Consider the following 26,968-nt stretch of genomic DNA (forward strand, 5'->3'; position numbering starts at 1 on the left):
CTATGGGGCATCAAACTTGACCTTAGAGGCATAGTGTCTCTTTCCTGCCATTTTCTTGGTGCAATAACAATTTCTCCAAAATCTAAATATCAAAATTGTGACATGGTCTGAGACTTCCTTTAAGGATGGAGCCCCTGGACAGTTCTTCCTTCCCCAAATCATTTAAGTCTTAATTAGCAAAAGATCTCTTCCCTTCTATCAGTGTTGGCTGGCGGACAAAGCTGATGTCCTCTTTTCAAGCTCCCATTACAAATGATTATTACGTGTCATAGTCTGATACATGGAAAGAACAATCATGTTAGAATAAAAAAATTAGAGCACGTCTAAATCACTCCAGTATCATTGAAATCAAAACATATTTAGCATGCATGTCCCTCTAGTTTTTCTTTAGCATTAGTACAGAATAACGCATCCCCTAATCCCTGAACATAGCATGCAGAGCACAGGACTTAGGTTATGATTAATTATTTTAGAAAAGAGAGAGAGAGAGAGAGAGAGAGAGAGAGAGAGAGAGAGAGAGAGAGAGAGAGAGAGAGAGAGAGATTTTCCCCATCCAGAAGCCCAAGGTGACAAACTGCAAACATCTTTCTACGAAATACCATGTTACATAGAAATACTTTCAACGGAAATAGAAGAGAGGTTACACTATTAAATTAATATTAGCCCCCGGGATTAAGAAAAAACCCACCCAAAACAAGACCATACCACCGGGGATTGTTTTAGATCCGTTTTCACAACAGACAAAAACCTGGCTAACCCCTTTCAAGAACCTTCGGTCAAAAGCTTTAAAGCAGGCTATTGTCAGAGCGCTTGGTACCTTTTCTCTCTTGGCTTTGTTCAGTATTTTCCTCGGCTGCAGTTTCCATGGCTGGCTTCATACCATCCACCAAAAATGCTTTTCCCTGCTTCCCCACAACACACACTTTCCCCCTCCTCTTTCTTTTCTTTTGGACTCCCCTCTGTCTCTCTTATTTACACCCGCCTGATTGAGAGGCTCTGTTCTTCACTACAGTAGATTACAGTGCCTTCTAAGATGCAAAAGTCTTGTCAGCGTCAATTTCGCTCTGCCTACTGGTCCATAAAGACAGCTGCCAAGGAGCAGGCGACCATACGTCACCGAGGATCCCAGTTATAAAACAGCCACTCAGTGCCCCCACTCCCAGAGCACCCCGGAGGCTCCTGCTCCCCCACCAAGCTCTTCCTCCTCTCTCTCTCTCCCTCTCTCCCTCTCTCTCTCTCTCTCTCTCTCTCTCTCCCTCTCTCCTCCCTTTTTTCTTCTTGCCAACTGCAACCCAATGAATACTAATTAATTCTCCCAGGAAATAATAGACTTGTGACATCAGAGGAAGGGATGTGGAGGAGAAAGAAAAGAGCCCCCTCCCACCACGTGACTTGGCCAGACCACACTATATGTTAGCTCACAGGAGAATGCCTGTTTTTCTATGCTTCCCCTTTCTGGGGCATCGGTTTTGTTTATTCTATTTATCCCTAAGCCCTAGAAAAGTATCTTCAAAAGATGTACCCTTGCTCTATTAAAAAAACAAAAAACAAAAAACCCCAAATCCAAAAAACTTGTTTCACGAATCTCTAGACAAGCTGACTTAAAAAAATACTAACGACAAAAGAAAAAGATATTCAAGAGGGAAGAAATTTCAAATAGATTTAACAATGGTGACAGCAATTCAGCATTAGATTTTACTTCTTTGAATTAATATATGAGAATTTTTAGCTCAAACACAATTTCTAAAAGGGGCCCATAGTTATTTAACAATCAGTACATTGAAAGTATATCTATTTGATATTTTGGTGGTTTCTAATATGAAAATCAGGTTTTTTGATAGGATATGATTACATCTGTATAGAGTATTATTCATTAGAAGTCCTCAGTCAAAATCTCAAGTGGGTACTTTTTAATAGCACTCTAAACATCTGGCTTCAAGGCTATTGTGCCAACAGGGATTCCAATGATTCTGACAGTTGTTTTCACAAGCTCCTTTGCACAATTGAGACCAATGTTCTTAACTCACATTAAGCATTTAAATCGTTACTTTGATAATGAACGTTAGTTTTCAAGCATCACCAGTTTCATAGGCGTTTAATAATTGCATTTAGCTCACTCATCTTCATTGTCCTTATTGAAAAAATTCTATAAACTGAAGTCACATACAAAGATAACTATCAATAACCACAGGATAAAAGATTCCTGGATCTGCCATCGTCTACTTGACACCCATGTTGGGAGTAAACATTAAAGACATGTTAGGGGGCCAGTGAAATGGTTCAACAGGTAAAATTGTCTGCTACCAAGTCTAACCACTAGAGCACCATTCCTGGGATCCACACAGTAGGAGACAATAAATTGCTGCAAGCTGTCCTCTGACCACACACACACACACACACTTTTTAAAAGACAAGTTGAAAACCACCTCTCCTAAAAACATTCTCTAAAGTTTTATGGGGTTTTTACACAATACCTCAAAACAATGTGGGAAGATCCCAAATCAAAATCCTTTACCAGTCTGATCTTTTAATGCTCTGGTTTTAGATAATCTCTCACGCCTACTTATATTCAACATTTCTGCTGTGTTAAACAAGAAAAGACCCCGAGAACCTGTTTGGTCTGCCTCAACAATTTCTTTTAATTTTCCATCTCACTTTCCACTTTACCCATTGTCCCTGAAGACCACGCCCACAGCCAGCTTTCCCCTGAAATAAGGCTTCAGCCTATTTTATTGTCTCTTGGTGAAGGGATTGAGAAGGCACCACCTAAAATTTCAGCCTCTGGAAAAAAGTGTGTGTGTATGTGTGTGTGAGTGTGAGTATGATAACTATCTCCATGGGAAAACTTACAGTGTGCCTTAATTGGACAACGTTTTAAAAGCTGTGTCAGAACAGCATAGGTCCACTCAGACACAAAAGTATAAAATTTTACTGTGCATGGGTGAGACGGCTCTTGCTGTCAAGTGTGATCTGAGCTTCATCCTCAGGACTTCCATGAGAGTAGAGTACCAACTTCCACAACTATTCTCTGACCTTTATACATATATACATTATTTTAAAAATAATGTATACATGTATATATTATTTCACAGACAGTGAAGTAAATGAATATAATTTAAAAATTTAAAAGTATAATTGTGATTAACTACGCTAGTGGGTTTTTTATAAAGTGTCTAACAAAATCATTTCATTCTAGAAATATCAGAGGAGCCTAATTTCATTGGCTCTCTTATTAGAAAAATTAGTTTATTTACATAAGAGACAGGGTCTGGCTGTGGTGAGGTCCTCACCACTGAACCTAGTTAGGAACATTATTTTAATACTAATACAATGAAAGGCAAAATATGAAATGCATTCTAAATTTCCTTAAACAGATGTTGTCTATAATATAGTGATAAATCAAAGCAACTGGACAGAATGTTCTTTTAGTTTTACTCAGAAAACCTACAGGTAAATGAGCAATTCATTATTTTTAACATTATTCATAGCTAAGACCATGATTTATGATACCACTTCTGGAAATTACCATTGTATCAGTTCATAAGCAGTTTCAAAATCTCACACATGTTTATGAGCAACCCATATGATTCAGAAAGAATAGAAAGAAGCAATAGAGAACCTGTCAAGAAGAAAAACAAAACATATGTTTAAAATACTTTCGAGGTATGCATTCATAGTTTTGCCCCAATATATATATATATATATATATATATATATATATATATATATATATAATACAGGAAAAGAAATAGCTCCCTGAGCTGACAATATATATATATATATTTCTTTGAGCCCCATGCTGTAAGGCAGTAAAGACACTTCTGAATGCTGATGCAAGACTAAGAGACATTGACAGAAAATGTATGTATTAGATTGAACCCTATGGAATTGCTGGCACTGCCATAAAAGAGTGCAGTTCCATCTACAGGCAGAGCTTATTTCATTGAGCTCAGTAAACATGCACATGCTTGGAAGGGTTTCCCAAGTGCTAATGTCTACCAATCTGGCCATGAGCAAGCCATGATGCCTTTTCTAGGTAGTCCTCAGGCTAATGGGCCACAGAGAACTTGCTTAACCAGAGCACTCCTTCCTGCCAGCAATATCACAAGATGAACATAGGAAAATTCATCAAGTTGCAAAGTCATCTCCCTATACATAGGCTAAGCACATGATCATAAAACAATTTTGTCCACTACCTCTCACCCACAACTTTCTGGAATTATATTTTAGTGGTTTTGTTTGTTTGAGGAGAAGGACTCAAAATGACTGAAGTCAAAAGAAAAATGAAAACACCAGGAATAGATTTTTTTTTCAAATTTATTCTAACTGTAAATTCGTCTACAAGACTTCTTGGCTCATAGAACATTTATGTTATATGAAATATACTCGGCCACAATCCTTCCTCAATGTCTGATATGGGAAGTACTGTCTAATAAGAAATACAAACTAGAAAAAAAAAACAGAATAGTGCTAGAAAATCAGAATATGATTGTTGAGAATTGGTTTTTATCCATAACTAGATGACTGCTACTAAAACTTTATATGTGTGTGTATGTGTGTGTGTATGTGTGTATGTATATCAGTTTGGGGAACCCTTTGTTTTGCATGATAATTAAATTTCTAATTTTTGTCTTTTTTAGCCAGAAGGATTTTAAAGAGCTTGAGGCCAGCCTGTGCTGTATAGTGAGATCTTAGCCAGCCTCAGCTACCAGTGTGACACCCCACCCCTCCTCTGCCCCACATAAACAAATCAAAAGAGGGCTGGTATACTAGTCCAGTGAGTAAGAGTGCTTGCTGCCAACCTTGACAATCTGAGTTAGATCCCTGGGACCCACGTGGTGAGAGGAAATTTTCCTCTGACCTCCACAAGTGTGCTATGGCTCATTCGAGCTTACAGACACAAAAGAAGTAACAATGACATTAAAAAACAAATAAAAATCATTGAATTTCTAATTTTTCATGAAATGTGAGTTTTTAAAAAATGCCTGTGGATTCTATACTTACTATTTTCCTTCCTTGATATCTTTACTCCATAATTTCTGCATATCTGCTCTAGTTTACAAGAAATGGCACCTTGCAGGGCAGTGGTGGCGCATGCCTTTAATCCCAGCACTTTGGGAGGCAGAGGCAGGCAGATTTTTGAGTTCGAGGCCAGCCTAGTCTACAGAGTGAGTTCCAGGACAGCCAGGGCTACACAGAGAAACCCTGTCTCGAAAAAACAAACAAAAAAAACCAAACAAACAAAAAGCCAGAAATGGCACTTTATATTGAGCTGAAAGTAACAATCAATTCAGGTGATGTTTTTGAATACTCCTTAGAAATGGTAAAGCTAAGGACTGGAAAGATGACTCAGTAGTTAAAAGAAAGAGTCCTGGCTGTTGCTCTAGAGGTGAGTTTGATTCTCACTACCTACATAGCAGCTCACAAACATTTCTAACTCCAGTTCTAGGGGATCTGATATAGTTGCTTGCAATCATTTGTAACTCCAGTTCTAGGGGATCTGGACCCCTCTTCTGACCTCTGAGGACACTAGGAATGCATTCTGTGTTCAGACTTGCAGGCAGGCAAAATGCCCATATACATAAAATAAGGTAAAATTATTTTTAAATTGTGAAATTTTGGTTGAAAATGTAGCTCAGTGGCAGAGTGCTTGCCTAGCATACAAGAAACCCTGGGTCCAATTATTAATACCAGAAAAAATGATAACCCTCCCTAAGGCTGAGCCAGCCATCCTCCATAGTAGCTGTCTTTAATGGCACTGTCTTTAATGGCAGAGGTTGTCCCCAAGTAGATCCTTGGCTAATGTCTACAAATATGAGCACAAGAGGAGATTTTTTCCACCCTTTCTTGCCAGCCTCATCAGCTATTTCCTTAGTTCCAGGCAGTAACCTCATTAGGAGATTCAGGAGCTGCCAAAACAGCCATTGTTGAATTTAGCAACAGCCAGCCTAAGGTGTGCCCAGCTCCTCTGCACCCTCCCCCAAACAAACAAACAAACAAACAAACAAACAAACAAACAAACAAATTCACAGCACCAAATGTTTAGTGAGTGAGAACAAGTTTGGTAGGCATCGACTAGGGCTTGATATGATAGCAACAGGGGCAAAGTGAGCAGTTTCCACATTCCCAGCTGAGAAATGGGCTCAGCACAGAGGCACTGTGCCATGAAGTGGCATGTTCGTTTTTTCCCAAGCAGGGTGGGCCACTTGTATCTCAGAGTCAATGTATTGTGGCTTCTTTCCTTCTTTCCTTCTTTCCTTCCTTCCTTCCTTCCTTCCTTCCTTCCTTCCTTCCTTCCTTCCTTCCTTCCTTCCTTCCTTCCCTCCCTCCCTCTCCCCCCCCCCTCATCATGCTTGCACAATGTCAGCATAGGCCACACTCAGCATGTGGTCATTCTTCACTGGCCGGGACATGTGGGTGTCTGAGAATGTTCCCGGCTTCCACTCACCAGATGCATGAGGGTGGAAACTCACTCCCAGCTGAGAACCATTGCCTTAAATCTAGTTTTCTATGGTTGCAAGACATTCTCTTATTAGCCAATGGCTCTAAAGCCTGGTTGTAACCTGGAGTCAGCTGGGAGGGTTTAACTATACACCCTACATCCCCTGATACTGTGAATGGGTTGTGGTCAGCTTGTGTGGTGTGAAATCTTTAAAATCTCCACCACCCTCAGCCATGTAGGCAGCTGGGACACAATGGGCTACTTTTGGAAGGGTACAAAGAGAGGAATTTGATGGGCCTATAGGAAATCAGAGTCGGGAAAATCATGTCCAACAGGAAACGATGGAGGCTCTATACCCTGCAGACAGGACCAACTGAGGATCAGGACAAGAGATGGGGAGGCAGTGCTGACACCCAGCATCAGATCAGGGGATAGACTGACTTCCTAGGGCCAGTGTGCAAAGGAGCATAAACTTGATAGCTTTAAATAACAGAAATTAGTCTCTCACAGTTCTGCAAGCTGAAAGTCCAAAGTCAGGGTGAAGAAAGGGCTGCATTTTCTCTGACAGGACCATGAGGCAGATTCATTCTTGCCTCTGCTAGATTCCGGCAGTCTTCAGTAATCCTTAATGTTTAGTCCTTGGCTTGGTACTGTGCTCCAACCTCCACCCATGTCACCACCATATGGTGTTCTTTGTGTGTAAGGACACAGATAGATCGAGTTGGACTCAGGCCTACCCTAATCAACCAAGGCCTCACCCCCCCCACTTCCTTATATCTACAGACACTACTTCCAAGTAATGGCACCTTTACAGGTACTGGAAGTTAAGATTTTACGATATTGGCACCTGGGGAACAATATAGGACCCAGGTCCCACCAGGCGAGGGAGACTGAGAAAGATGATCACGCTTGGAAGCCATGTGAGCCATCTTTGTAAAACTGCTTAGTCTAGGCAGACTTTGGAACTGAAGAATTGGGTGCTAGCAGCAAGGAGGAACAAATTTGAGCAGGGGTGGGTGTGATACTAGAGCAGAAGGTGCAAAGGAGAACACCATGCCTGTACCACCTAAGTTCAGGGGGCCATGGTAGAAGTACTCTCAAAGGATGCCGAGAATATTGGAGAGGATCCAGGCCAGGGGCCTGTCACAGAGAGAATTCTGAGAAACCGGGGACATGACATAGTGAAAGCAGTTCGATTGGGAGGATATAGAAAAGACCACTGAAACAGAAAATTCCAGCTTTCTTGCCAGTGATATCAGAGACTAGAATGGAAACCAGTTTTTAGAAGGATCTCGGGAGGACTGGGAAAGTGAGGAAGAGGAGGAAAGGATGGGCCATGTACTACAGAAATGTAGGGAGATAAGGCAAGGGAATGATGCAGTAGGGAAGGGAGAAAACCACAGCCAAGAGCAAGTCTGCCAAATGTTGGATGCTGCAAAGGCTTCTGGGATTGAAAGAGATTAAGATGTAAGTGGAGGTGGATGAGTGGCAAGGAATCAAGAGGCCAGGAGAGTAGGCACCAGCTACAGAGGGCAAATTGGGACAGCTTCTGTTAGCATTTTCTTCTAAGCTCCGCCCCACAGTTACCTGGCAACAGCCAGGTTTGTCTAAGCTCCGCCCCACAGTTACCTGGCAATAGCCAGGTTTGTTTAAGCTCCGCCCCACAGTTACCTGGCAACAGCCAGGTTTGTTTAAGCTCCGCCCCACAGTTACCTGGCAACAGCCAGGTTTGTCTAAGCTCTGCCCCTCAGTTACCTGGAAACAGCCAGGTATGCCTGGCTCACTATAAAAGGGGCTGCTTGCCTCCTCCCCTCTCTTGCTCTTGCCTTCTTGCTCCCTCTCTGTCCTCTTGTTCCTTCCCACCTCTCTCCCCACTCCCCTCCCCACTCTCTCTCCATGTGCTCAAGTCCAGCCTCTACTTTTCTACACCTCTGCTCTCTCTCTCTGCCTTTCTCTGCCTCTACTACCCTCTCAACTTCCCTCCCCATGCCCTAAATAAACTATTCTATACTATACTGTGATAGTATAGTGGCTGGTCCCTCCGGGGGAAGGGATGCCTTGGCATGGGCCCCTGGAGGTACCCTCTTCCCCCACACCTGATTACACATCCACCAAAGCATATCCCCTCTCCTTTATCTTTTTATAAAACAGAGTAGCTCCCCTAACATGTAAGGACAGAGGAACAGGGGGAAATGGAATGCGATCCAACTCCAAGATACAAAACACTCAAAAGATATGGTGGTGACTGGCAGATTACTGGTACAGCCTGTCCTGCCTGGAGAAGGGTACATCCATCCATGACCTGATGGCATCCATGCTACAATCTTAAGAGGCATAACCATTCCCTGTAGATGAAATAGCAGAAGGGTGATGGTCTTGGCCTTATTAAGGCAGGCAGCTTGCTCCAAGTCCCGGTTGCTTGAGGATATCAGTAGACCTTGAATTTTTAGAATATCAGAGGTCCCAGGGGGTAGAGGAAAGGGAGAGGGAGAAAAAGGGAGGGAGGGAGGGAGATAGAGAGCTTTTATTATATACTATTAAACTGGGTAATGGATTCTGGCATACTAGTCACACCGAAAAAAATGAAAAAAAAAATCAGGAGTCAGATAGGTTTTTTTTTTTTTTTTTGAGATGGTGTTTCTTATACCCAAAGCTGCCCTTAAGCTTGCTATACAGCCAAGGATAATCTTGAACTCCTGACACTACTTCCACGTCCTGAGTATTGGGCTCTTAGGTGTATAGTACCACACCCAGTTTCCTTAGAACAAGGGGCTTTGTCTATGCTAGGCAAACACTCTACCAACTGAGAGACATTCCTTGTCCCCTTTTTAATTTAAAAAAAGTATGCATATGAGTGTTTGCATATGGGTGTTTTGCATATGAGTGTTTTGCATATGAGTGTTTTGTCTATGTATATGTACATGTGCCACATGCATGCCTACAGAAAGTCAAAAGTGGATCCGAAGCCCTGGAACTGGAGTTATAAATGACTGGGAGCCACCAAGTGAGTCCTGGGAACTGAATCCAGGTCCTCCACAAGAGCAGTAAGTGCTGTTAACTGCTGAGCCATCTTTCCAGGCCCTCTTCCTAATGATTTTGATAAAACAGAATTTCTGCTTCTGTGTACACAAGGCATACATCAGGAGACAAGACAGCTGATCTAATGAGAACATGCTTCTTGGTTCATTATCACATTCCACAGGGATTTTGGATTCCCTCATTAAGAGTCTTACACCACCAACAGGCTCTTCCTGAAGGTCCCCATTAACACATCTATGATACATGTACCACATCAGTATGAACAAGGGGCAGACCTTCAGAATCTCCTTCTTAGGCCTCCACTGCAGCTCTTAGAATTCCAGTCATTTCTTTGTTGTGGCTCCTTCTTATAGCACCAGAACTCCCAGAGGGTAGAGTATTCTACTAAGAGTGAGCCAGTCAATTTTAGAGCTGGGAGAACCCGGGGTGCTCTGCTAGGAACCTGCCTCACACCATCTGTCAAAACCCCACCCCAGTGCCAGCCTTCCCAGCTCTGACTCTGTTCCAAGAGGGCACAGCCCCAGACTCCTCTCCTTTAGGTGGCTTCCTGGGTGATCTCCCTGTCTACATTCACAGCAGTCATTTTAACCCTCCTTCAATCTCTCACTGATAAAAGCTCACTTCCTCCACAAGAACACAACTATACACATTTACCTGCTTCCCACTTGACTTGGAAATGATGACTTGGGGCAACCCCAACTTTCAGTAGGGTGCACCCAAGGAAGGCAACCCAGAGCACATGTGTCTATCTTTGGCCAGCTTTGCCAAACCGAGACAATTTGAAGTTAAATCACAAGACATTTGGATGGTAAATTATCTCATAAATTGAAAGGAAGAAAGGTGATGTGACTCTTTTAATATCCCTTCTCAGAGCTCGAGTGTACCAAGAAATCCTTTTTTTTCTTTGTTTTTTACCTAGAAGTTGCTTCAGCCCTCAAACACACATTTCCATCAGAATTGAGACAATGTAAGGATTAATGAGCTTCTGTCTAGGGAAAGGTACTTGCTTAGACAGGCACATGCCCTGCCCCCATTCCTCTCAGATTGGCAGACCCATCCAGGCCCACTCACAACACTGCTCATTTTGTACTCACCTGCGAGACAGAAAGCATTCACACAGTTAAGAGCTGGCTGACTTTGTATGTATGCACCAGAAACACTAGGCCAGATGACTACATGTGGAATGGTTCTGGTTACATGTGGAATGTAGTGACTGGGCTCATCACTGTCTCTATAGAACCATAACTGCCCACCCGCGAAATATGTGACACAGTCCCTCACTTAAGGACAAGGACTGCAGGCATCCTTTGCACCAGTATTGCTGAGGGAAGTTGACCCATGTTCTTTCTTTCTTTCTTTCTTTCTTTCTTTCTTTCTTTCTTTCTTTCTTTCTTTCTTTCTTTCTTTCTTTCTTTCTTTCTTTCTTTCTTCTTCCTTCCTTCCTTCCTTCCTTCCTTCCTTCTCTCTCTCTCTCTCTCTCTCTCTCTCTCTCTCTCTCTCTCTCTCTCTCTCTCTCTCTTACTTTTTTTGACTGCAGCACAATATTGAGAGCAGGTCTTGCCATATTCCTTGGACAGAGACACCAATCAAAGGGAACCAAAGGGGCTTGGGCTATGGCCTGAGTTTGAGTTTGAGCAAAGACTGGACTATCAGATGAGAATGCTGGGAGCCCAGGGATTAGGCAGTTAGAATGGAAAGACACAAAGCTATACAAGGGCTCCTGCAAAAAGGCATTCAACACCATCAACTATTTAACTTCAAGAGTTCAGGTCAGCACCTGTGATGTTTTTCAAAATGGCTCACTAGGGCTGGAAATGTAGCTCAGTTAATAGAGTACTTAGTACAGATGAAGCCCTGAATTCAATCCCTGTACCTCATAAAGTAGCTATGGTATGCACCCCTGTAATCCTAGCATTTGGGAGATAGAGGCAGAAAGAGCAGAAGTTCAAGTTCATCCTTAGCTACAGACTGGTATCCTTGAGACTGTCTCAAAGAAAGAGAGGCCAGAAAACATGAAAAAGAAAGAGCTCTCTTATACTTTCTCCCCCAAACATAGTAATCCAGACAACTCTGCCTGCCCCTACTCTCTGCAGAACCCAGAGCTGTCCATCTCCCTGACAGAATGAGAATCATGGCCATATCCTCGCCCACCATCTGGTCTAGCCAGCTCTCTGGTAACCAGCATGCTGACGTCACCTGACCTTGCATGAACCTTGACTTCATTAGCTATGGGAAGAACTCATGCAGGAGCATCCTCCACTGGGCTATTGTTAACATATCAAGATGTTGCAAAGCCTCAACATGCCTCCTACTTTGTACTGACAAAATGCTATTTCTAGTTTGGAAGCTTTTCATGCTCCCACTACTGCCATACAGTCCCATGGAAGAGTGAAGCCGAGAAAGGACTAGTGGGTGATTGCATATCCTACTATGTCTTTCCCTGTCCTTGAGCGCCTCCGCATACTTTTCAATTTAGATTTTTAATTCTGAGACTGACTATTACTCTGTAGTTTGAGATGACCTGAAACTCACAGCAATAATCCTGCTTCAGCTTTTTGAGTGTTGAGATTACAGGAGTGAGCCCTTTTGCCTGGCTTCATTCTATGCTCTTGTCTAGCTTGATTAGATTTCTAGGGCACTTCTGTCCTCAATCTCTGCTTGCCCTAGACCTCTCTATGACTTTGTCCATACTTCCCCCTAAGCATCTCCAAGGATGGTACCCTGAAGAAGATGCCCAAGGATACAAAACCTCATAAATAAGTGGTGCCAATATGAATAAAGCAACAAGATTAGACAAGGTATGTCTCTAAGGGTATTTACTCTTGAAGAAATGGATGGAATTTGTTTCTGGAAGTTGATGGGGGTGGGGGTGATTGATTACACCTGAGTATCTGAGATAAATTAGCTTTACTTCTAGTTTCATTTTTTTAAAAACACAATTGAATGTCTCCATGTCAGAGACCACACAAACATAGCTACCTGCATGGGTATGCAACACGGATCCTTATCTCAAAATGAGCCTTGATATCAAGGTGATGAACTCCTTTCTTTACAGACAGGGTCCTATGTATCCCACCCCGGCATGCTGTGATTACAGGTATGCACCACCACACATCATTTATGCAACGATAGGGACCAAACCCATGGCTTTGTACAATGCCAGGCAAACAGTCTACCAACTGAGCCACCCTTCCCAGCACACTGAAACAAACAGACCACATTTTCAGTTTGCATTGAGCTCTGAAAATTCTATAGCTAGCCCTACCAGTGAGGTCTAATCTGGTAAGTTGTCAACCTCCAAATTTATAACTATTGGCTTATGAGATCAGGAAGATGCTAACATCTGTGTTGACTTCAAAGCACTTGGCAAAATACCATCACATCTTTGGGGGGGGGGGTGCTTGATGTTGCCAGTATCACTCATTTATAAACTCCAGTGCAATCAGAATGGGGGAATGTGTATTCAAAGTGGCTACTAGGTAGTAGCTGTCATCCCAGAGAGTAAGGCGTTAGTTTTCCAGCACACACCCCTGTACTTGTACATGGACAAGGGAAAGCTACCTTCAGCCTCAAGAAGGCAGGCTATCTAGAAACCTTCATTTTACCACCTACTCGTGTGAAATAAAGACACAGGACTTAATCTAGAACTTCCTCATAGAAAACTAGAAGATTTTTATTCAAGTCTCCTGACCTTATTTTAAACAAATGTGATGTAAAAAGAATTCCAAAACAGGAAAGAAAATCTAAGAGCATTTAGCTGCTTCTCTCCTTTTTCAGTCTGTAATCAGGACAAGACAGGACTAGAGGAGTCAATTCTCTTGATCCAAGCCCAAATGTTCTTGTTTATCTGATGCATAGCTTGCGAATATTCTCTTATAGTGAGGTATAAATACCAAATATATAATGTATATGCCAGTAAAGATAATTCTTCCCATAATATATATCTTTGCATAAAACAGGTTTTGTGTATTTTTACAAAATACTTTTCAAAAATAAAACCCTGTTGGGCCAAAGCAAAGCATAGTAGAAAAGACAGTATATATCTTTGGAAATCATTACTCCATAATGTTAACTTATCTTTGTTTTGTTGTTTTGAAGACAGGGCCTTACTGTATAGCCCTGGCTTTCCTGGAACTCACTATGTTTACCAGGCTGGCTTCAGACTCACAGAAATCCACCTTCTTTTGCTTACTGAGTGCTGGGATTAAAGCCATGCACCACTACAGCTGGCCAATTTGTCTTTTAAATGAAAACTCTTCTGGTAAACTATGCCTAATAATAGATGGATAATGGTCACCTGCTCCACCTTCTCTCCAAGGACAAACTTGGATTATGGACAAGTCTCAGCTCCTAAGCTGAGAGCCTGCTTATTTCTGCCCACTCAGGAAAACCAAAGCCGAGTGCAAGTGTAATGTGAGCAGAAATAGTGGAATATGAACAGCATGACTGCAGAAGTTTAAGAAAGGGTCAGTATGCACCTTTGCATGCCCTTCTGTAGAACAAACGATCAGGAAGTCTCATGGCTTTACTGAAGCACACAGGGGTTAACGTGCTCATAGCTGTGAATGGCTGCTTTAGGAGAATATGAAGTCCCTCTAAGCACTTAGAAATGATGAAGTGCTCGGAGAATCTAAGCTGCTGTAATTACACAGCCCAAGAAGAAACACTCACTGATATTTGGGCTAATGGAACAAAAGACAAAATCTTGATTTGGGCTATTCTTCAAATCCTCCACTCAAAGAAGAGTTTGAAGCCTCTTTTTTTTTTTTTTTTTTTTTCCTTTTTAAGCACCTGATCCTAAGGATTGGCAGAGAAAGGAGTAATCACACACAACACTGTGCTGGAAAAGAAACCTCAAATATATTTAGAGAATTGAAGGTGTTTTCTTTTCTTCTTTGTTTTGGGTTTTATGAGATATGATTTCACCATGCAGCCCCAGCTGGTCTTCAGTTTTGTGACAATCCCACCCCTCAGCCTTCTAAGGTCTGCCATTACAGGTATCCACTCTGATGATTTAACAAATTTTACCTCTAAGTAGCCATTCAGACATCTTGTTTGTGTTAAACAAGAATGGTAGTTAGAGGCCTTGCTGTGCACCCTCTTTGCCAGTTTCACAGATGGAAACTCTAGATAATTTATATTCACATCCAAGGGCACATCAGTCAACACATGAATTATATATTTATTATTAGTTGTGAAAATGTAACTTCTTGGCAACTAATTTTTGCTCGCATTAGTGGAAATATCAAAAAGAAATTAGATGGCTTTCAAACCTGTTATCCTGTTATACTTAATATATCTCATAGGGGGAAAGTCAGAAATTACTTCACAGAAATAAATGCTTGTAATTTCATTGCATTTATTTATTTTTATTTTTTTTACACAGGGTCTGTCTCTCTTCGAAACCCTGGCTAAGCTGGAATGTGTTATGTGATCAGTTTGACCTTGCGTTTGAAGGAATCCCTCCTATCTCTGCCTTCAGAGCCCTGGGATTACTCCCTTGTGCCACCACACCTGGCTACTACCTCCAAGCTTCTGAGATCTGAACAGAGCAGTGGTATAGGGCCATGCCTAACCTGACTCAGAAACAAATGCAAAGATGCTACATAGATTAAACTTGGCCCCTATATCACCCCCCCCTCTCTCTCTCTCTCTCTCTCTCTCTCTCACACACACACACACACACATATACTAATAGTACTATAGAAACATTCTCTCTCTCTCTCTCTCTCTCTCTCTCTCTCTCTCTCTCACACACACACACACACACACACACACACACACACACACACACACACAAGCTTGTGGTGCTTTGTATCTATAACTTGCTTTTTTCCACTTTGATTTCCTTGACCTGCTACGATGTCAACCATTTATAAAAATGATTGCTGTTCACAGGCTATCATTCTAAATACTAAAGTACACTTACCATGCCAGTAAACAGACCACCAAACATTAGACTCCAGACTTAATTTAAGGAAAACCCCCAATAAATCCATAGTCTCAACCAATTAACACCTGCATGCATGAGATAAGTGAGATGCTTCTTTGTAGTGTGAAGTAGGGTGGAGTGAACAAGCTCTAATCCTTATTTCTACCTATGAAATTTTGTGAACATAAGTGCATCTATGTGCTGCTCAAAGGGCTACATTCAGAGAAACTCACGACTAAGTGATTCCTTTGTTGTGAGAACAAGTGTACTTATAAAAACTAAGATAACTAAAGAGTCACTATGCAATGTAATCTTATAGGACCAATGTCATTCATGTGGTCCATTAACCAAAACAACATTGTACAGCCCATGACTGCAATTTCCCATTTCTACAGTGCAAAGACTTATCATGCTTTTAGCTCTTGTATAACCCAAGGAAACAAAAGATGCAGTCAAGTGCTTTACTTTAAAAATAATTATGTTTAATTATGTGTGTATGTGTGCTGTGGGTACTGTGTCTGAGTGGAAGTACCCAGGAACCCAGAAGAGGGCATCAAATTACCTGGAATTATAGGGGTTTATGACCCACCCAATATGGATGCTGGGAATCAAACTTGGGTCCTCGGGAAGAACAGTACATCCTCTTAGTAGCTGAGCTATCTCTCCAGCACTCATTTTTAAAAAGAATAATAACACTAACAGCTACTGCAATGAAGACTATAAGCCTATATTTTTGTTTCATACGTAAAACACATTGCCATCAATATTTACCAAAACAAACCTAGAATTCACCTAACATTTGTGACCTACATAGAATATGCCACAAGTACAAATAACAAATATATAAACTGCCTCTAATGGATCATGTGAAATTTCAATTTAAAAGCATTTTTGCCTATTTTAATGGCTGCTTGCCTAATTAATGCATTATTCTTCAGTTATATAAAAAAATCCACACATTTAAAAAGCAGCCAAGCTAAAATGTGCCCATAAGGAATTAAATCAATGCACTTTCATGCATAAAAATCAGCCACTCTAAGCAGGAAGGAAAACATGTTTGTTTTCTATTGTGGAGAATGAATCTCCACATCAAATACTGTTGTGTTACTTTGCAGAATCCTGGTAAAATTTGCCTTATAAAAATAAAAGAAAAATCTAAGCCAGATGTGATAGGACATACCTGTAATTGTTACCACTGGTGAAGCAGAGGCAGGAGGATTGCCCATGAATTTGAGGCCAGCTTGATGTACATAGTGAGTTCCATGTCAGACTCTGTCTCGAAATAAACAAATAAAAGAATAAAAGTGAAAGTACAGAATATAACATTTGATCTATGTGTGTATATATATGTACATATGTACGTATGTATGTATGTATGTATCTATCAATCATCTGCTAAGAAAACTGCATAAATTAACAATGAAAACAAATATAACTCACACTATTAAACCGTGACAAACTGAGGCTTTCAAGGCCTGGGTTGCCATAGTATCATTGGGTCTGTGGTGCCATTTCAAAACACTGATTCTTCTTTCTTTTTTTCCCTTTGGCGATGCCTTGTCTTGGCTATGGAAGCTCCACACGGGTCTCTCTCCCATCCCCCTGCATCCTGGCCTGTTTATTCATTTGAAGCACACAGTCTGTCTTGAAGGAAGTTGGACAGTCCCCTAGAGGATGATGCCACAGAGCAAAGATAACAAGAGGCAGCCATCTGGGGAGGGAGGACCAAATATAGTGATGAGAGCCCACCGGGTGCTGGGCAGCCTGCAGACCTGAGGGGTTTCATGGGTGACTGGAGCTGCCACCCTATCGGTCTCCTTTCTCTGGGTACAATAAGGGGCGTCCAAGCCCTCGGAATGCTGTTCTCTCTTCTCTATCATCATTCATATCTCAGCTATGACAGGATTAAAAAAGACTCTGATGGGAAATGTGCCACCAATTAGCATATCCCCCCACCCCCACCCCCGCACACAAAGGAGGCTTTTAAGCTTCTGCTTTTTAAAAACCAAGGGCTGGGGGGTTTGGGGGAGGGGAACCACCAGGCAGCTCTTAGCAACAGTGTCTGAAATTCAATGATCTGCACTCCCTCAAAGCTGTTTGTATGGTTTTCAATTTTCTTCAGGCAAGTCTCCTCTCAAATGGGTTAGGAACTTATTAGAAAGTATGTATTCGGCCACTAGGTAATGAACAGCTTCCCTCTTGTCATTAAGCTGCAATTCAATTCTTTGATTAAAAAAATAGTAATTATAAACCTGCAGCCTTCTCTCTACAATCCCGCTACAGAGTATGACATCCTCGGCCCAGAAGAATTGACAGAAAGAAGAAATCTACTAATTGTAAATAAAAAGAACTGTTCTGAGGGGACAACCCTGTCACATTTATTTACTTGTTTCCCATCTCCGTGAATAATGAGGAGAGACAATAACAGGAAGCAACATGGCTGGGTTTTAGCCTGGTGTTAGCCTGGGTTTTGCCTGTGGGATGCCTGCAATTACTTCATGCTCACCGTCGTCGCCTAAGGAGGCTTCCAAAACACAGCAGGCCCAACGCATTGAAGGGTCATAAGGATGTCAGTTGAGGATCTGGAGAAAGGCTGCAGTTAGCCAGAGTGCTAGCTGCTCAGGCATGAGGACCTGAGTTCAGATTACAGAACCCAACCAGAAAAGCCAGGGAGGGCCGTACCACCAGTGCTGTGGTGGGCTTCTGGGTCAGGGAAAGAGCTTGTTTCAAAGGAATATGACAAAGAGTGATAGAGGGGAGGGCACTTGATTTCTTCCTCTAGCTTCTTCTGCACTTGGGTGTGAACAACCAGCCCCCCCCCCCCCACCGTGTGGATCTAGGCATACAGCATCTCCCACCACACACACAACCAAGTAAATTTCTAGGGACTAGCAAAAGAAATGATTCATGGCTCATGCCATGAAATATTAATTCTCTCAAATACGGATCCTCAACTTGAAAAGGAAAAACAGAGACTTATCTGGCTCAGAATGAATTCTTTAAAGGGCTCCGAGCCTTTCATGGCAGCTCAAAACCACTAGGGAGTCATTAAATGGGCGGCTTCCTTCACATAGGCTCCAGGTGCTCAGCTACTTACACTTCCCCGCCATGGTTCGGCTTGGAGAACTGCTGAGTTTACTGGGCATACTTACAGAGCATGTGTGAGCGGTTCCTTACAGGAACATTAGTAACCCCAAAGCAGCTGCACAACCAGAGATTTTCAACTGAACATGGAGACTTCCTCGTTGCTGCAAAACTGAGCTAACTTTATATATTCTAATATGTCCAGAGACCACGAGGACACACGTATATAGGGCAAAACAAATACAAATGGCTGGGAGGCGCATGAGAGAGAGGGGAATCTCAGATGAGGGTCTACTGATCTTCTGTATCCTTTCTATGGGACAGTGTCAATGGTCTTTATCCGTCGCTCCCCTACTCCTTCACCCCCTGCCAAAAAACATCGACAAACATTCAGATGCTGGCTCGTGGGCTCCTACCTCTAGCTGAGATACACCTGGAGCAGGTACCAAGGGAAAAGCAATTCTGCTCCTCCTACTCAGAGCTGTCTTCTCTGCCTGGACAACCCCCTTTATTTTCCCTAGGGCCCATCTATGAATGTGTGCAACACACAAAGTCACCTTTTCTTATAGAGTCAAACAATTCTTCCTAACCCTAAAGCCTCCATTTGAAATTTGAGGACAAGAATTTTTTTTGTGGGTGTGTCTAAACTCCATTCTTTTACTTACCAGACAGCCACATGTATGCATCTATAAGCACATGCATCCACATCTGCATATCAGTTTACATGTGAAAGGGAAGGCAGAGAGTCTAATGAGAACAGGGAAGATACATTTAACTTGCAATATGTTGAATTTAGGATTTCAAACATTTTGAGTTTGGTTGTTGTCTCTTGGAGGCTGTTCTTGGTTGAAGGGAAACAGAAGGGGTGTGGATCCTGGGTGGAGAGGGGAGGTGGGAGGGAGCTGGAAGGAGTGGAGGGAGGGGAAATTATGGTAGAAATGTATTGCATGAAGAAAGAATATATTTTTAATATATGTTTAAATGAAAGTATATGTGTATATATATGTTGGCACTTGCATTGCATAAGCATGCATTGATAAACATATATAGGCATAATATATGACTGATATATCATAAACATATATGAATGCACATGTGCTCCTATATATGTAAAGTCATGGAAACATGCTGTACACACATGCATATACTTATATAAATACTTTCATTTAAATATATCCTTCTAAAGTCAAAATATGCAAAGTTGGATTCCCTTAAAAATTTTTGAATATTTACTCTATGCGTACACCTATTTTGCCTGCATATATATATATATATATATATATATATATATATATGCAACAGATGCATGCCTGGTATCTGTGGAGGTCAGAAGAGGACATTAGACCCCCTGGAACTGGAGTTACAGACAGTTATGAACTGTATGTGGGTGTTCTATAAGAGCAACAAGGGCTTTTATCTGCTAAGCCATCTCTCCAGCCCCCAATTTTTCTCTTTTTTTCATTTTGGTTAAAAACAACTTTTTATATCATCCATTTATTTAGGTATGTGTGTGCATGCATACCACAGTGCCTTCATAGAGGTCAGAAGACACCTTGTGGGAACTGGTTCTCTCTTTCTATTATGTGGGTCCCAGGATTTGAATTCAGATCAGCAGGCTTGGTAGCAAGTGCCTTTACCTACAGAGCCATCTTGTTGGTTCCCATTTAGGTATTTTGAGGCAGAGCCTTGCTATGTAGTTAGTCCTTGCTGACCTGTAACTAGTTATGCAGAGCGGGTTGGCTTTAAATTTATGAGGCTCTCCCTGGCTCTACCTCTTTAGTGCTGGGATTACATTCCTTTTCTTTACCCCTAATCCCATCAGATGCCTCCCACATACCCCAACCCCAATGCTCTACTCACCAAACACTCTTCTAACACTTCAGAGTACCACTCTGCCCTTTACCAGCTAAGTCACTTTGGGAAGCTTACTAACTTCTACTTCTCTGGATGTAGTTTTGCATTCACATAGTGGTTGTAATAATATATTCCTATACCACTGTATACCACACAGTTTGGGACCACCATTCATGATAGACAAAGTCCCCCTATATACTGTATACTGTACATTCTTGATTTCTGTAATATATATCACAGAGTATATATATATATATATATATATATATATATATATATATATATATATATATATAAATTATTAGTCTTTCACATTAGGCTAGTTACTAAATAGATGTAGACCAGGAGGCCAACAGTTCATATCCCACATTACCCCTTTCTTTAATCTCCTCTGACCATAGACTTGTGTCATTAGCTGTGGCCAGTTACACTCCCCATAATCTCCAACCTGAAACAAAGAAACACAAGCTTTCTTTGCCTGAAATGACCATTTTCCCTGAGCCTTTCCCCTCATCTGCAATGAAAATAGTCCCTATTAGACCAGGCTATCTTTCAGTGACCCACATGAATTTCCCTCCTCTTTTACAAACCAAATGTCCCTGCACCATTACCAGGCTCCCCACAGTTAACCTTCACGTATCCCCTTGCCTCTGCTTCTTGAGCCAGTTATTTTTTTCTCACTTCTCTTTGCCTTCTAGCATAATAAATGTCCCTTCACTTTCAAGTTACAACTCAAGGGTCATGACATATGAAGACCTGTGATTTGGTACTCACCTTCTATGTTCCCCCAATTTATCCCATTCTAACACCCCATCTTTTCTTCTAAAGAATCCACATATAGTTTCTTCTCTGGTAGCATGTCATAGCAACTGGCCTAGGGCACACTTTATGCCCTTTGATTTTAAACTTAGGGTATAATCTCTCTGCCTAACTGTTAAGTATCCAGGCATGTACCTATATGGGCACAGATACTTCTGAGGCTGAGGCAGGACAATTACTTGCATTACCCAGTTCACTAATAGGTAGTGTAGCCTAACCATCTCCAGGCCAATGAGGACACTGTCTCAACTGAGGTAGATGGTGTTCCTGACGATGACACCTAAGATAGTCCACCAGTCTACACCTGTGTTCTCCCGTCACCCCCACACACATTCATATACCTTAAAACCAAAACCAAAATATGTTAAGCAAATGGCATTTCATTACCAGAAGGAATTTGGCAAACAACACAGTGGAAATTTATGCATCTAATGCATTGTATCCCTAGAGCTCAATACATAGAAATGTTGCTAAGTAGCTTTCATTCTCTACCTTTGGTTTGTGAAGCCCGGGTGGGGGGGAGCATATGACCTCACTGTGGAACAGGACACACATCCATCTGCCAGCAGCAATTGTTTTATTGACCTGATTAAAGAACAACCATTTCCACGGTCAACAAGACCTATCCAAACACATCAGCCTCAGCTCCACAATAGCAGTAATTAGAGATTCATTATTCCTGGATTAAAATATGAGTCAGTGGGCACAGCACAGAAGCGTGTGTTATTAACATTTACCCAACCTATTCCTTTTGCTGGTTGTGATGTATGATTAGAGCCAGAGCCCTCCTCCCTTTAACAAAATTTCCCAAACACAGATTTTTCTAAGATAATACAGACATGCCTTATCATTCACCTAATTACTCAAATTGTCTTAAACATATTCCCATCCTTCTGCTTATTGCAATTGTCACCACAACCTGATTTTGAATGGCTTTGTTTCCCCTAAAAGAAAGCTTAATCCCACCAGCATTTGGTCCCTATTCGTCTTGCTTACTCTGGTACAAGGAAGCAATATATTTTATAAAGTTGCCTTTTCTGGACACCTAACATAATTGAAAAAAAAACCCAAAACCTTATATTTAAATCTGCATCACTGTTTTATCCGACATGTATGTAAGTGTACCACATGCATGAAGTGCCCACAGAGGCCAGAAGAGGGTGTCAGGTCCCCTGAGACAAGCATTAAAGATGGCTGTGCATTGCTATGTGGGTGTCAGGACCTGGGACCTCTGGAAGAGCAGCCATATGCCTATCTGTGAAACCATCTCTTCTGATCCCAGTATGTGACCTTTGATGGTAGGCTTTTTTTTTTTCACCTAGCACAATGATTTCTAAAGGTCACCCACACTTGCCATGTTTCTTTTGTTTGCTGAGTCACATTCCATTGTAGTAAGATAGCAAATTTTGCTCCTTCATATGAGTTTTGGCTTTTTGGGCTATCATCAATATTAACATTATGGACAAGCCTTTGTGTGAAGCAAGTTTTTAACACTCCTGGTTGGATATACCTAGGAGTGGGATGAAGAACTAGCTGGGCCATATGGGAACTCTATGTTTAGCCATTTGTGAATCTGCCAGGCTATTTTTCAAAGTGGCTAGCCTACACGTTTTCCATTCCCACCAGCAGTGTGAGAGCTTTTGAGTTTTCCATACCCTTATCAACACTTCTTTTCTGTCTGTTTGATTCTGGCAGGTGTGATATAGTATCTCCTTGTGGTTTTCGTTTGTGGGTCCCAAAAGACATGTTTTCATGCATTTTTCCGGGTATATTTTTTTTTGAGAGATATTCTTGTTAAATCTTTTACTTTCATTCTGAGTTGTCAGTTGTGACCTCATTTTATATGTTCTGGATGCAAGTCTCTTATATCCTAGTCTACTGAGACGGGGTCTTACAAAGTAGACTAGGCTGGCCTTGACCTCACAGAGACCTGCTTGCCTCTGCTTCCTGAGCATTGGCATTAAATGTCAGTTTCTGCACTCTCTCTTAAATATTTTCTTTCATTCTACTAATTGCATTTTTATTTTTCTGATGGTATATTTCGCAATACAAAAGTATTTTGTCTTTGTTCCTTATATTTCTGGTATTGTACCTAAGAAATATGTGTGTGTGTGTGTGTGTAGGATTTAGCCTCCATTTGCTCAAGTGTCTCCTACTATTTGCCAGGATAGTTTCTTTTTTACAGAAGAAATCTGAACACCCGGAAACCTTCCAACTCGAACTATTTATTTAGGAAAAATTGCCAAGTTCCATCTCACAGAATTTTTGTTCATTGGAAAGAAATAGCCTTCCTCTTCCAACAGTCCAAATGCTTCCAATACATACAGAAGGTAGAGTTTACTTTTCCCTGCAAAAGTTGAGAGTGAAAATAGGATTTTTTTTTTTTTTTTTTTGGCATGGATGTTTAGATCGCAGGTGCCTAATAGCTACACAAGTTGTATTTAAGTCATTAGCTTCCTACCACGTGTTTTTCAATAGTCCATGCTCTATCAAAATAAACTTTTATAAGGGCAGAGGATGTAGTTTGGTGGTGAGCTCTTGCGTCTCACGCATAAGGCTTGGGTTCAATCTGCAATAATGCTAAAAAACGAGGGGAAAATGAAGAGAAGATATTTTTTTCAAAACTTAATGATCACCAAAAATACATTAAATTACTAATTAAAATTTAGGAATTCACTTTGTAGTATTCACCATTAACTTTGTCTCTCCTCTGAAAATCTTCTTTTAACAAATAAGGATCTCTGGTCCTTATGGACTCCAGCATATTGTTCCTCAGAGAAATGTATAAATACCCTTATCTAAATTCTAAGTCAGTACTAATTCCATTTACATTGCATTTCACATAGACTGAATATATGAATTACAATTCTCTTTGGCTCCCTTCTCAGCATTACTCAGGCCTTCCCCACAGTCATCCCTTTTACAGGAAACATGTTTGCTAATCCACTAGCCACTCAGTTGCAAGGAGATTAATGGTTACTGCATTAGAAAATGGCCCCCATAGATCATGCCAAATGAGTAATTCCCAATATGGGACTTTGTAGTAAATCCAAAGGGGCCCTCCAAATGATGGCTTTAACAGCTCACTGTTTATCAAAGTTCTTTTACATGTAACTGCACTAAAACAGTGTTTTAAATATTAATTAAAATTCTCTATCACTCTGTTTTTAAATGGTGTTGGGGATGGAACCCTGGGCATTATAGATGCTAGGCAAACACACCACCACTGAGCTACACCCCCAGCCTTCCCTATCACTCTCGAAGCTCCTTTGTTTCAAGATATCAAAGGTGAAATAGAAAAGAGACACCTACATTTTCTTTCTATATCTAAGTCTAGAACTACATGAATATTTAGTGGCCATTACAAAGATATTAAGGAAGCTGCCAAAAAAAGATCAAGAATTTTAAACGCATTTCCTGCACTCCCAACTTCTGTTACACATCACAAATGTCCCTCATCCAGCTCCCCTGTACCCGACACACCCTCCCTCACATAATTTCACTTTAGAACCTCATCTTTCCAGTTTTGGAGGCTAACTTGAATGGAGAGGAGCCTAGAAAACATAGTCTTACGATCATTATTTAAACAGGCTTCACAAAGGACACTCACTTGGTATGGAAGTGCTTTGTAAAAGAAGGTCAAGACTACAGAATCCTTACATAAAGGTCTGAGGGTGCAGGGGAGGTGGTTCACTTTATAAAGCTTGCAAAGGAATCATGAGGCCCCAAGGTTAGATTTCTGTACCAAAGCCTGGCCTGGCAGGCATTGGCCTGCAATCTTCATGCTGTGGAAGCAGAGTCAGGAGGATGCCTGGCAGCTTGCTGGTGAGCTAATCTGGCCAAACTGATATGCTCCTTATTCAGTAAGAAACCATGTCTCAAAAATCTCAAAATAATAGTAATAATAATAATAATAATAATAAATAGTAATAATAAGGTGGGGGTCTAGCAAGATGGCTCAGCGGGTAAAAGAGTGATATTGCAGTATCACTACTTCAATCCAACACTGGAGCCTTTATTTAAAAGCTAGATGCAGTGGCATAAAGCTGTAATTTCAGCACTTCCAAGGTTAGATGAGAGGCAGAGACAAGAGAAACAGTTGGAAGCTCACAGTCTCACTAGTCTAGAGTACATGGCAAGGCAGAAACAAGAGAGCAAAGCAAGGTAGGAGGAGAGAATCCATTCCTCTAACCTCCAAAGACAAAAACAATAAACAAGAATTTTAAAATACAATGGGAGGTGATTGAAAAAGGTATCCACCACTGACTTCTGGAGCACACACATGCATGTCCCGCCCCTCAAAATTAAAAAGTGACAAGAAATGTTGAAAGTAAGAAGAATATAAAGGGAAGGACTCTGGGTGTAGTGACTCATGCCTGTAGTCCTAGCATTAGGGAGGCAGAGGCAAACACCACACAAACACACACACACACACACACACACACACACACACACATGCACACATGCACACAAGCATGGCTCCGCACAACTATGATTTCAGCAGGAAGTTTGAGTTTGGGTCAGTCTAGACTATGTAACAAATAGGAAGACATCCAGGGCTATATAAGGACTCCTTGTCTCAAGTACAAAGTAAATAGACACAGAGGAAACAAGTAAAGAGCTAGTGTAGTGATGAGATGATCATTTCTTGGAACACGTTGGAACAGGACTAGAGAAAAGCTAACTGATCAGAAAGATGGTAAGGGACCAAGCTGTCAGAATGTCCAGTCCTTTCCGTAAAATGTCAGCACTCTGTGAACTCTTGTAGCACTGCTAATCTCCTGCCCTATTTGCTTGGATATAATCATGTACTGCTGGGAACTCTCAGTTATTTGGGGCACATAGTCATTGCATGGAGCCCCATGTATACATAGGTGCACTGTAAATACAAATAAATGTATGATGAAAGAATTGAGTATAATCAGCCTAAGGCCGAATTCACTAGATTAGTCTAGAATTCTAATAATTATCATAGTACTAAGACAATAAAGCTAGCAATTCCCTTTGTATAAAATCTGTAAAAGTCTGCCAGACTGTGGTGGTACATGTCTTTAATCCTAGTACTTGGAAGGTAGAGGCAGATCTCTGAGTTCGAGGCCAACCAAGTCTACAGAGTGAGGTCTAAGACAAGGCTACACAGAGGAAAAAAAAAAGGTGTAAAATTCGTCAATACCATGATTCTTTTGGGTTGAATTTAAAATGCCCTCCCCTGCAGGTCCAAGGGTTTGAACACTTGGTCTGCAGCTGGTAGCATTGCTTTGGAAGGTTGTAGAACCTGTAGGAAGTTGTCCCAGAAAGGTGGATCTTGAGGTTTATAGCCCAGCTCCACTTCCTAATTCAATGTTCCCCAACACACACACACATGACTGAAAAATAGTAGGCTTATGAGATAGTGCAGTGGGTAAAGGCAACTAGCTATCAATCGTGACAACCTGAGTTCAATCCCTAGGACCCACATGATGGGAAGAAAGAACCAACTCTCACAAGTTGTCCCCTGAACTTCATGTGCATGCAGTGGAACACATCTCTACACATATACAGACATTATAAAAAGTGTAATGAAAGAAGTGCTCTTAAAGTTAAAATAAGTAACATTCAAAATACAATCACATATCTAATATTGATACTTTAGTTAATAATGGACCACATATAGTTCTTATTTTTTTTTAAAAAAAGCACAAATAGTAAATATTTTAAACTTTGCTCTCTATATGACCTTTGTTATAATTTCTCATTTCTACCATTAATTTTAGTACAAAAGCAGCTATGAGAAACATGTAAAGAGTGGTCATGGCTAA

The 26,968-nt window shown here is 41.2% G+C and overlaps 1 protein-coding gene across 5 annotated transcripts in view; it reads right to left on the reverse strand.

The window, feature by feature from the left end:
- The window catches only part of Gpm6b (glycoprotein M6B), a 146,668-nt gene that overhangs the window by 43,922 nt on the left and 75,778 nt on the right, over nt 1–26,968 (reverse strand). Inside the window, exon 1 of one of the 5 annotated variants that reach the window (XM_052170899.1) lies at nt 818–1,149. The exons of 1 other annotated variant lie outside the window; for it this stretch is intronic. In XM_052170899.1, the coding sequence (XP_052026859.1) occupies nt 818–878 (61 nt within the window). In that variant the 5' untranslated portion in view covers nt 879–1,149. Of the gene's footprint in view, nt 1–817; nt 1,150–26,968 lie in introns of those variants that run through there. 3 more of the 5 variants (XM_052170895.1, XM_052170900.1, XM_052170898.1) reach the window with 3 other exon arrangements.

Source organism: Apodemus sylvaticus, chromosome X (assembly GCF_947179515.1).
Source record: "Apodemus sylvaticus chromosome X, mApoSyl1.1, whole genome shotgun sequence".
In the NCBI taxonomy this organism is placed as follows: domain Eukaryota; kingdom Metazoa; phylum Chordata; class Mammalia; order Rodentia; family Muridae; genus Apodemus; species Apodemus sylvaticus.